We start from the raw sequence: 12,199 nt of genomic DNA on the forward strand, positions 1-12,199 counted from the left end.
TCACTAATTGAGAAAATGCCTTACAGTTGGATCTCATGGAGGCATTTCCTCAACTGAAGCTCCTTTCTCTGTGATAACTCCAGCTGTGTCAAGTTGACAAAAAAACCTAGTCAGGACACCTGAGGAAGGCATACAGATTGCAATAGTGGCCTTGAGAGCAGGTCCCGTGAAGTGGGAGAGGTGGGAGCCTGGCAGACTCCCAGGCCAGGACTGGAGGACAGGACTTTGAAACAAACGGAGGCACTCCTATGGGAGAGTTTTGCTGCCAGGATGAAAGCAGAAGCATGGGAAGTCATCAAAGAGGAAGGTGGGGGGATGCTTTTCTTTAAGATTAGAGAAAGATGTCCTTGGTTTGCTATGGAGAGTGGTGTGGTGTGGTGTGGGTGAGGAGAAAGCTGCTGATTGAGGAGAGCAGGAGAGCAGGGAGGAATACAGAGAGAAGGAAAGGAGATCTGATGTGGGATGGAGGTGGTCTCAGTGGACATGGTTAGTTCATTCAACCTGAAAAGAAAGGAGAACATAGGAACCAAGGCTGCTGGGTGGGGAGGGATGCCCTTCCATGGTGGTTTATGTTTCCTCAGTGAAATAGCAATCAAGGTCTTTTTTCGAGACAGGATTTCTCTGTGTATCATGGAACTCAGTCTGTAGACCAGGCTGGCCTCGAACTCAGAAATCTGCCTGCCTCTGCCTCCCGAGTGCTGGGATTAAAGGCGTGCGCCACCACGCCTGGCCTCAATCAAGGTCTTTAGCTCTGGTCTTTAGTGCAAATGGATGAGGAGATGTCAGGCGTCTGTAGTATCAGAGTATTTCTATGTTAGGTCTGGAGGGTGGGTCATGCCTGTAGTCTCAGCATTTGAGTGGCAAGTGGGTTGCCATGAGTTCGAGGCTTGTGTGGACTACCTAGTGAGATCCTGTCAGAACAGCAAAGGCAGAAAAGGGTCCATTATCTGTAAGCAGGAAGTAGGTCCTGGAGAGTTGTATGCTCTTTCGAACTGTTGTTGCTATGTATTTTTATACGTCTTTTCCTCTTTATGAGGGCTAAGTTGGACATCTCATCTGTCCCTTCATTTTACAAGTAATCTCTGTTGTTTCAATAATATATTTGTGCGTCTGGACCCTACCAACTGCTGAGCTCCTGGGAAGAAGAGGCTGAGTATGTCTGGTGCTTAGAATACTGCCTGGCATATGGGAGTTTCTCATTGAATTAGAATAAACCAAGTAGCATTTGAAAACAAAAGTCTTGGGTTATTTACCATGAAAGCCACTCTGCTCAGAGAAGTTGCCTGGTATTTAAGAAGATACTAAATGTTTGTTACCCAAGCTATTTGAGTCAGAAGTTAATGATATTTTGAATATTTATGTTAAACTGATGACCTCAGAGATAAAAGACCTTAGCCCTTTCCTATCCTATATTTTTTCATGAGCCTAAGAATTTACTTGGTAAGACATTCAATACCTATCTGTGGGAAAAAATGAACATCTCTAACTGAAAGCAATACTAGAGAAACAGCAGTAGCAGCCCAGGTGTCAAATAAAGCTAGTGTTATGGGAGGAGGAGGTGCTGGAGATGCCACATGACTCCCTGCGCTTGAAGGAAGAGGGTGAGTCGGATGCAGACCATGGACCAGAAGCTGAACCACCGAGCATATGGCTCCTTTTTTCCCGAAGAGGTTCTGAAGGACTTGCCAATCAGCTTGTGGGTCTCACGAGCCTAGGCTCACGTGATATCTCTCTGATTTCAAAAGACCGTTCTCCTTTACGGTGCCGCACAGCGTTATTAACAGCCTGCTTGACGCTGTACAACCATTTCGAACTTTGCACTTTTCTAGTTGCTCTCCATGGCTTGAATTTCAGGAATTTCCTTACTTAAATATGTCTAGAGACGCAAGGGGTACAAAACTTAAAGAGTTGTTGTTTAAAAGTGTAAACAAAGGAGTGTTTAACATGAGAGTAATAGCTTCAGCTATAATATATAAGCCACCATAAGAAGAGAGGTCTGCATAGAAATTCTGCTTTTACTGAACCTGGGAGAACTACAGGTATAAATCTATTAGAACTCAGGAAGGCTACCAGAAACAGGTTTTTTTTCTTTTAAGACTTCAAAATGCATATATATATATATATATATATATATATATATATATCTGTATAACACTAAAAACTATAGGTTTTTAATCTTATCTTATTAAACTTAATTTTTTTCTTTTTTTCCCTCTTTTTCTATCCTCTGTATGTGTTAAGCTTCTAAGAACTGGGTTTTGGAGAGTTGAAGCATCAGGAAAAAGGGTATTCTCTTTAAAAAATGAAGATAGTCACCTTCCCTATGTTACACTGAGTGTGTGTTTTTGATGTCCAGATGATGGCACAGTGCTTGGGTGTCCTCTGGGTATTGCATGCAGGAACAGTGTAGCACTGGATATTGAATATAGTCATTATTGATTGCTATGCTCTTTCCCTGTACAGTAATTATTCTGACTGAGAACTCTGTTGTGTTTGAAATTTTAGGTAACAATTTCAAGATGCCAGGACGGTCCAGTACAAGTTCAGGTTCTACCCGTTACATATCCTTCAGTGGCGTAGAGTCAGCTCTTTCCTCCTTAAAAAACTTCCAATCCTGTATCAGCTCTGGAATGGACACAGTTTCTAGTGTTGCCTTGGACCTTGTGGAGACTCAAAGTAAGTCATACTTACATTTTTGTGTGTGTGCGACTGTCCACTTTGAGGTAGCAGTGTGGCTGCATTACTCTGAGGATGCCCTTTGAGCATTCTTGGGATAAGTGTTTAAATACACTGGACACATTTTCTCATCTTATTCTGTAACATCTCAGAGCCATGTAGCACAGTGTGAACCGGAAGGTCTGTAAGTGTGCTGGGACAACTCTTTTCCATTAGGTTAACTGTATGTTGTTCATGCTTGACTACTCTGCACGTAGACTTGACAGATGCCAGGGATACCAGCAGGGAAAACCTCAGCCAAAATAAGGATTCAGCTTTGGTGAATTCTCACTTTTCAAGCAGAAGATTGAGAACAATGGTCTTTGCTTTTTTTGAGTTAGAGGTATTATTACTTTCTGACATATTCAGAGCCAGGGAAGTGGCATAATCTCCCCCCCCCTTTTTAAAAAATGGTACTGTTTTTGAACAATTTGTGATGTGCATTTTTTCCTTTACTTATCCTGACTGAGTTTTAAGGCTCTAAAATCGTAATGTTTATGTCAAGTTGGAAGAATTTCTGTACTGTTTCTTCCCATAGTTCCCTGTCTCCAGGCTCCTTTCCTTTTAGGATTTCAGCTACAGTTGTGAGAGCTGTATGTGTTCTACTGCCCAAAGCAGCTTTCTGTCTCCCCTCTGCAGTCTTTAAAAAAAAAAAAAACATCAAAAAGAGTGTGTGTGTGTGACAGTGAGAGAGAGAGAGAGAGAGAGAGAGAGAGGAGAGAGAGAGAGAGAGAGAGATAGTGTGTGTGAGAGAAAGAAAGAGACAGAGACAGAGAGAATGTGTGTGTATGTTAGAGAGAGAGTGTGTGTGTGAGAGAGAATGTATGTTAGAGAGAGAGTGTGTGAGAAAGAGAGAGAAACAGAGAGAGACAGAATGTGTGTATGTGTGTGTATGTTAGAGTGTGTGTGTGTGTGTGAGAGAGAGAGAGAGAGACAGAATGTGTGTATATGTGTGTATGTTAGAGAGAGTGTGTGTGTGTATGAGAGAGAGAGAGAATGTGTGTATGGTAGAGAGAGTGTGTGTGTGTGTGTGTGTGAGAGAGAGAGAGAGACACAGAGAGAATGTGTGTATGTGTGTGTATGTTAGAGAGTGTGTGTGTGTGTGTGTGTATGAGAGAGAGAGAGAGAGAATGTGTGTATGTTAGAGAGAGTGTGTGTGTGTGTGTGTGTGTGTGTGTGAGAGAGTGAGCGATGGACATGTGTGCACATGCCTTGCAGCACTGTGTAGTTCAAACAACACTTCTGTGGAGTCAGCTCTTTCCTTTCCCCTTTGTGTGGATTCTAGGGTGTCAGACTCAGGTCATTAGACCTGCATCTTAGTCTGAGGCATGTTTCTGGCCCCGTCTTCATTCTCAACTCTATGAGGCATGTTTCTAGTAGCTTTTTAAAGTCGTTGTCTGTCATTACTGCCCCTTTTCTCAGTGTCATTCTAGTTTAATTTCCTTGTGGATACGATGTTGCCAGTTTAAGTTTTGTTGCCTTCTGTCATAGATGGCTTCCTTTAGCTGTCAACTTGAAACAAACTTGGTATCACCTTGGAAGACATAGCCTCAACTAAAGTATTGTTCAGATGAGATTTGCCTGTGGCCGTGTCTGTGAGGCATTTTCTTACTTGCTGATTGATGCAGAAGGGCCCAGCCCATTGTGGGTGGTGCCATCTCTAGGCAGGTAGTCCTGGCTGTATTAACAAAGTGATGGAGCCTGCCAGGAAGCAGTGTTCCTTGCCTGGTTGGTGCTTCAAGCGTCTGCTTTGGCTTCCTTGGCAGATGGACTATGATCTGTAAGGTGAAATAAACCCTCTCCCTCCCGAGGTGGCTTTGGGTTGTGATGTTTATCACAGCAACAGAAAACAAAGAAATAGCTGTTAAAGAGAGTGGAAATTTGTTTTGGTGGAAAGCCAAAAGTTTATGGATCAGTTGGCTCTATTCCAGTATTGATAATCTTTGTTAAGGGTGGACATAAGGTAGCTATTCTTGGTTGTCAACTTGACTACATCTGGAATTAGCTAAAAGTGAAGTGGCTGGGGGCTGGAGAGATGGCTCAGAGGTCAAGAGCACTGACTGCTCTTTCAGAGGTCCTGAGTTCAAATCCCAGCAACCACATGGTGACTCACAACCATCAGTAATGAGATCTGATGCCCTCTTTTGGGGTGTCTGAAGACAGCTACAGTGTACTTACATAAAAAACAAACAAACAAACAAAAAAAAACAACAAAACGAAGTAGCTGGATACGCACATATGAGGAATTTTTTTCTTAAGTCATTTCAAGTGGGAAGACCCACTTTTATTCTGGATCTTCTGAGGTGAGAAGATCCACCGATTATCTGCCGGCAGCCTGTATGAAGGACATGGAAGAAGGAAGCTTATACTCTTTGCCTATTGCCTCTCACTTCCACTGACAAATCTATACCCTCCCTGGCTTTACAGCCTACTTTGGGGTTCCAGAGTATAGTGGAGATCAGCTGAGATATCTAGCCTCGTGTACTGACTGCTTTTTGGACCTTCTGTTGGTAGACAGCTATTGTTAGACTAGCTGGACCACAGCTTATAACTTATTTCTCTTTCTTTCTCTATAGAGCTTCACTCTATAAATTCTGTTTCTCTACAGAACTTTGACTAATACAGTGAGCTTTAGTAAGGTTAACATCATGTAACAAAGTAAGGCCATTGGAGCCTTGATTGCTTTGAGGATTCAGCATCTTAGCTTGACTCTGGGTGGATGAAATTCAGGTGTCTCCCAGTATTCTCTGGACTTGGGTATTGTTTGCTTCATAGTTCCTCAGTGTCTTAGGATTCAGTATCGGACTCAAGGGAATCCCTGTGCTGATTCCTAGGTCACTCCCAGCATTCTGTCTTGCAAGCTCCTGCTGCTGCAAGCCTCCAGATTCTTCTCATTCTTTTAGGCTGCTGTGTTCCATGTGGACCCTTCCTCTCTAGTGCTTGCAGGAAGGGAGGGACTGAAGGACTAGTCTCCAGCCAGATGTTTCCCTATCTGTACTTATTATCATTCTGGTCTGGCTATTCTAGCATAGTCTGAAAGTAGTCATAGCATATATTTTTATCCAGCTCTTGTAATTATTCTGGACAAGATGACCATCTCAATCCCAGTTATTCATTAATGACTAAGCAACAGAAGTCACCTGTTATCTTTGGTCACCTGTGATCTCTTAAGTGTCTTAACCCTGCCTCATCTGATTTAGAACCTGTTCTTGGTGATGATGGATATTTGGCTTTTTGTTGAAATCATAATAGAACCTTAAACCAAAAGAGAAGAGCGAGAATACAATCCTGGAGAGTATCAGATCAAAAGTTTCTAGATTTAAATTAAAAGTTTAAAAATACACGGTGTGGTGGCACACGCCTTTAATCCCAGCACTCAGGAGGCAGAGGCAGGCGGATTTCTGAGTTCAAGGCCAGCCTGGTCTACAAAGTGAGTTGCAGGACAGCCAGGGCTATACAGAGAAACCCTGTCTCGAAAAACCAAAAAAAAAAAAAAAAAAAAGTTTAAATATTTTGGCTTCATCCATCCACCCATCCATCCACCTATGTGGTTTTTTAAGACATGATTTCTCTGTGTAGCCCTGGTTGTCCTGGACTTCAGTTTATAGTCAAGCTGGCCTGGCACTTACAGAGCTCCTCCTGCCTCTGCTCCCAAGTGCTGGGATTAAAGGTGTGTACTACCACCCAGCCAGAATTCTTTATTTTTGCCTTAAGTGAGAAGTATAGTGTTGGTATAAAAATGCAGTTACTGCAGTTTTCTTTTATTTGAGAAAGAGTTTCATTGTTGCCAAGTCTGTCTTGAAACTCCCTATGTGGAGGAGGCTGGCCATGAAATCTTCCCTTGTCTTCCTACCCCTCCTTCCACAGGGAGGCTTACAAGTTTTCATCACTATACCCAGCTACTTCCTTATCATTTGAAAAGAAATGCTAACAACTTTTTCAAAAAAAGGTTCATAATCTAATTTGGGGTTGGTAAATTTTTATCTATGATGGGCCAGATTGCAAATATTTTGAAATATTTCTGAGCCATGAGGTCTCATAAACTCTGGTAAGTGTGCTATTGTAAAGACCACCCTAGACAATGCATAATGGTGTGGTAGACTGAATGAGAGTGGCCTTCATAGACTCATATGTTTGAATACTTGGTCTCACTTGGTAGAATTGTTTGGGACGCTAAGAGGTGTGGCCTTGTTGGAGGAAGTGTGTCACAGTGAGTGGGCTTTGAAGTTTCATAAGTCTTGTGCTTTCCGGGTATGCTTTTTGTTTGTGGTTCAAGGTGTGCTCTCAGCTGCTGCTTTAGCCCCCTGCCGCCTTCCTTCTGCCATCATGGACTGTTATTCCTCTAGAAGAATCCACCCTCAATACATTTTTGCCAACAAGTTGCCTTGGTCTTGGTGTTTTGTCACAATAGAAAAGAAACAAATATAAATGGGAATGGTGTATTCTAAAAAAACTTTATTTATAAAAACAGGAAGTGGACCAGTTTGGGTTATAGCTTGCCAACCCTTCCTTTAGAGCCACAGTTTATCAAATAGTCATTAAAATTTATTTTGGGGCTAGAGAAATGGCTTAGTGTATAAGAACATTTGTTCTTGTATAGGACGCAGATTTGATTCTCAGCACCCACGTGGTAACTCAAAAGCCACCAGAACTCCAGTTTCAGATCTGACCCTGTCTTCTAACCTTCATGGGCACCAGCCATACATCTGGTGCACATACATGAATGTAGATAAAACGTTCATGCATGCAAATAAATCTATTTTTATTTGGATTAATTTTGCAGCAAATACTTGTTTTCTTAATTAAAAAAATCAAACTTAAGATAAATTTTGACTAAGTTGTATGGAAAAGAAACACATGAGCTGAAGAGTCTCGGTAGATGCAGATGCAGAGTAAAGAGTAGCCTGGAGGACCAAATTTGAAGTATCTATACACTGAAGCACACTTGATACTTTAGTTAATACCAAGGTGGTTGATACACAATTACAAAGTAACTATTCTGTCTCGAAGTCGGTGCTGTGATTTAAAAAGGATACAGAGGATTATCAAGTGGTTCTTCCCTTCACAGGATTTACAGTCTCAATTTGAAAACAGACATGGATTAAAATTCCAAAAGAGATACAGGTGATTTGCTATCACTAGTGAGCTCTCAATAAGGGTGCCCATAGATTATTCAAGATTGGAATTTTTGTTTAAAATAATCATTATTAGCAACAAAAGCTGATAGGTGTTGCCTTTTCAATTCAGACTCATATTCTCCATTTTCAGTAGATGGTTATAACTCAGTGAGCCTAGTTAGCCTACTATAGCTATTCTTTGCAATTAAAGGAACCGTGGAAACACAGCTATATTAGCCTGTAGCACACCCAAAGCACGTTCCTATTCAGCCATCAGGGTAGAGGTGTTTCATACACACTTACTACCTGATTGCAAAGTATGAATGAATATATATATATATGTGTGTGTGTGTGTGTGTATGTACTATATCTTGACTGATTTTATATGTGTGTGTGTATATATATATCAGTCAAGATATAGTAGATATAGTAAGCTGTGCTAGTTGACCACAGGCATTCTTAAGTGAAAGGGACATTTGCTACACTGTCAGTTCGTGAGGGAGAGTGGTACACTGACTTTCATATTAGTGACCTTAGGTGCCATGGCTGAGTTTTATGCTAAGGCATGGCCAGTATTTTCCTATAAGGCTTTTGTGTAACCAAAAGCAATTTTGTATGAATTCTCCACATGATTAGAACACATATACACACATCCTCCAATTACTATGAGCATGGTTTTGACCTGTGGACCTGTGGTTTCTGAGCCATAGTCTGTCAGCCTCTGCCTTCTGAAACTGAGTTTGAATGTTAATGAGCAAGAGGCAGATGGCATGCGAAAGTGTTTTCGGACACAAAACCTTAGGGCAACTGTTCCCCACAAGAGTTGGTTAGGAGAGATTTTTTTTTTCAATTAACATTTTGGCTTAATATAATTAAATATAAAGCATATGTTGTCTATTAAAATGTTACCTAAAATTCAAGAAAATTTTGGTATATTTCCAAATTGTTAGTGTAGCTTTCCATTTTCACAGGCATTTTCCAGAATATAGAATAGCCTCAAAGGAAAATCATAGTCTGTTGTATGTTAACTCAGTTCCTCATGGCCCAAATTATATAAAAATAGAATTACAAGCCCTCTCAGAATTTTTATAGAAAAATGTAGGTTTTAATTTGAGATATTTTTTTCTCAGTACCTTTTAAAAATTGGCAAATACGAGTGCATATTTTTGGGGTATCGTATGGTTCACTACAGACCTATACTGTACAATATTCAAACCGTTTTATGCATATCTTAGACATTATGATCGTTACTTATAACTTGTCAGGTTGATACAACATAATATCATCTGATGTTTATTGGATTATGCATACTATATGTATAATGAATACACACACACATATATATATATATATATATCCAGTCAGACATTAGAAAGGATAGAATTGTGTTAACTATGAGAACATGGGTGGGTCTGGAATGCATAGTATTTGAATGAAATAAGCAGATTGATAGATACTTTGGTTGATTTATTTGTATTTGTATTTGTACGTTTTGTCTGTTTCCCTAGGATTCTGAAGCTCTGAGGCAGAAAGATCATCGTTACTCAAGTCAGACAGTATGGTTTTTGATCTGTGTCCAAGTATAGTAGTATTAATGGTAGTGGCCATAATCATAAAGTCAGTATGCGATTTGTTTTAGACTTTGAGTGTGCTGGGTAGAGTATGTTTTTTCTTGGATTCTCACTTGATCCCATCAGCAGTCTCATGGCGTAGAAATAAAGCTACCATAACTTTCTGAATGAGAGAGGTCTGGCTTAGAAAAGTTAATTACTGTTTCTAAAGCCACAGAATTAGAAATTAATATGGTTCAGATTTAGGCATAGAAAAATGAACCTTTATGCTTTGTCATAAATGCTTTGTGGTTGCACACACCTTTAGTCCCAACACTGAGGAGATAGTTCGGCAAATGTCTGTGAATTTGAGGCCAGACTATTCTATAGAGAGTCTAGAACATCCAGGGCTATATAGTAGGACCCTGTCTAAAATAAAAAATAAAAATAGAAAAAACATGATAAAAACACACTGTATGAAATTCTCCTAGGGGTGAAAATGTAAGTCCAGGTTGGCCTTCCAGGCATCCTCACACAGTGTATGGAATGATTCGTGTCAGTCCTAAGAGGAAGTTTACTATAAATTTTTTTCCTAGTTATCTAACTCCTTCATTATATTTATATCTATGTCAATGGAGCACAAATGCCATTTTCATGTACTTTATTTATACACATACACACACACACACACACACACACAATGAGAGAATGAGAGAAAATAAGAATGAGAGCAAGCAGTGGGCCATTTTGTCCTCTAGGAGTTGCCATAGGCGCTTAAAAAATTGGGTGTTATAATTTGCATTCTGTGTGATACTGCCCTCTGCTGGCTTTTAGTTGTCATTTCCAACAAAGGGAGCCAATAGGAAAATACATTACATACATCTTAACATTCTAAAATTTCTCCAAGTGCAGCTGCCTAGTATAAGAACAAAATTATTTCTGAAGTGATTATAAAAGTTAAATCAAGATAATGACGTGGATGTGCATGGATAGCTCCTCCACAATAAAGACTAGTATGTCGCTGCTGCCTGGGATGTGTGTATATATACACACACACACACACACACACACCCCTACGCCCACACATACATTCATACCTACATGCATGTGTCCACATGTTAATGAACTTCGGGGTTTTGGAAATTTGGAAATTGGTACAGGCAGTGTTCAGGCTTCTTTCGGCAAACAATTACTTGATCTTTTGTTGCTCTGCCTTTCCTTGTATTGGGTCTCAGTTCTGTAGCTGGCCTGAGTTGTTGGGTCCCTGAGGGTAGGGTTCATGTAGAGGCATGTGCTTCCTGCCCCAGTGCCTGGTCCTGGAGTTATATGTTTTAGGTTCTCTGTAAATGCTTATTGAGTGACTCAGTCAGTCAAGCATTTAAAGCATTTGGGTGTTGGAGTCTAAAAGCCGTGGTTGGAGAAGTGACTTCCCCTCTGGATACAGGCAAGTATTGCTGTAACACGCTTCTGCCCAGGAAGCTGAGAGCTGGCTGTTGAGCAGGTATTAGCACTCTTGGGCATTCTATAGCAACTTTTTATCCAAGTTAGCAAAAGGCCAAAGAAGCTAGTGTTTAGTGTAGTATTAGAGTTGCCTACTTCCTGTGCTGGTGGAATTTCCCTACATTGTGATATATGTCTTAGAAACGTGTGAGGTGTGCGTTTAACTGTGCCATTAGCATCTTTCTTAATCCTGCCCTGGGATATACCTCCTGGTGTAGCCATTTTCAAAGCTTCTGTGGGGAGAGAAGCAAAGGAGCTACATAGATAAGATAGGCCCATCCTGCCAGGTGAGAAGGTTCAGGAAGTGACCATCGCTGAGTGAGAGAAATAGCCTTATCCTCCATCTGTTAATAGGGAACTGAGTCTCACTGAGTTGAAGTAAGTTAAGCCTAGGATGCAAAAGAGAATTTGAATTTGAACCCAATTACCCGTCTCTAGCTCACACACACCTCTGACCCCTTTTTAACCTCGTAGTAGCTGTTGGTGGACAGCAGTAACCCTCAATAACTGTGTCAGTCAGCTTCGTGTCACCATTACAGAACATCTGAGCTAATTCAATTAAAACAACTTTTTATTGTTTTGGAGGTTCCCATCCATGATCTCTAGGGACCTGTGGTAAGCAGCACATTGTGGCAGGAGCTCACAGTCCCTGCCAGCAAACAAGAAAAGAGGAAGAAAGGGTCAGCATCTCAATTCCCATTCAAGACCATACCACTAGCAACCTAAGCACTTCCACAGTCTTTCAAAGGTTCTACATCTACCCATGATGCCTTCCAAGTGCACCCATTTAAAACACAACAGCTTTTGGGAGCATTGATTATCCAAACTGGAGCAACTGCTGTTAGTGATATGCCCAGCACAGTCTGGTGTGCCTTCTGTAGTTCTTAATCAGTTTATGGAGTTTGTATTATTTTAGGTTAAAAATGAGAAAACCTAAGCCAAAATGCTATTTTTTGGATGGGCATAATGACTAATGAACAGCTAACGTGTTTGAGCTAGCAAAGATGGCAAAGGTCCCTACACTGCCCAGCACAGAGCCTTGTGAGTCTTGTGAGGACAAGAGGCAGTGGGGGAAGGTGTTAGAGATTGCTAAGAGAAGGTTTGAAAAGGCAAAGAGAAAAGCTGTTCGAAATATCAGTGTAGGCCGTTCTTAAAGTTTTGGATCAGCTAGAGAAAGTACCCAAGGAGCTAAAGGGAACTGCAACCCCATAGGTGGATCATTATTATGAACTAACCAGTACCCCAGAGCTCTTGACTCTAGCTGCATTTGTATCAAAAGATGGCCTAGTAGGCCATCACTGGAAAGAGAGGCCCATT

The 12,199-nt window shown here is 40.9% G+C and overlaps 1 protein-coding gene across 4 annotated transcripts in view; it reads left to right on the forward strand.

Moving 5' to 3' along the window:
* Positions 1–12,199, forward strand: part of Nsmce2 (NSE2 (MMS21) homolog, SMC5-SMC6 complex SUMO ligase) — a 223,870-nt gene that overhangs the window by 2,855 nt on the left and 208,816 nt on the right. For all 4 annotated transcript variants that reach the window (XM_021182762.1, XM_021182763.1, XM_029469824.1 and 1 more), the window contains exon 2: positions 2,506–2,676. In XM_021182762.1, the coding sequence (XP_021038421.1) occupies positions 2,520–2,676 (157 nt within the window). In that variant the 5' untranslated portion in view covers positions 2,506–2,519. The remainder of the gene's footprint in view (positions 1–2,505; positions 2,677–12,199) is intronic.

The sequence above is a fragment of the Mus caroli genome, chromosome 15, assembly GCF_900094665.2.
Source record: "Mus caroli chromosome 15, CAROLI_EIJ_v1.1, whole genome shotgun sequence".
Lineage (NCBI taxonomy): Eukaryota > Metazoa > Chordata > Mammalia > Rodentia > Muridae > Mus > Mus caroli.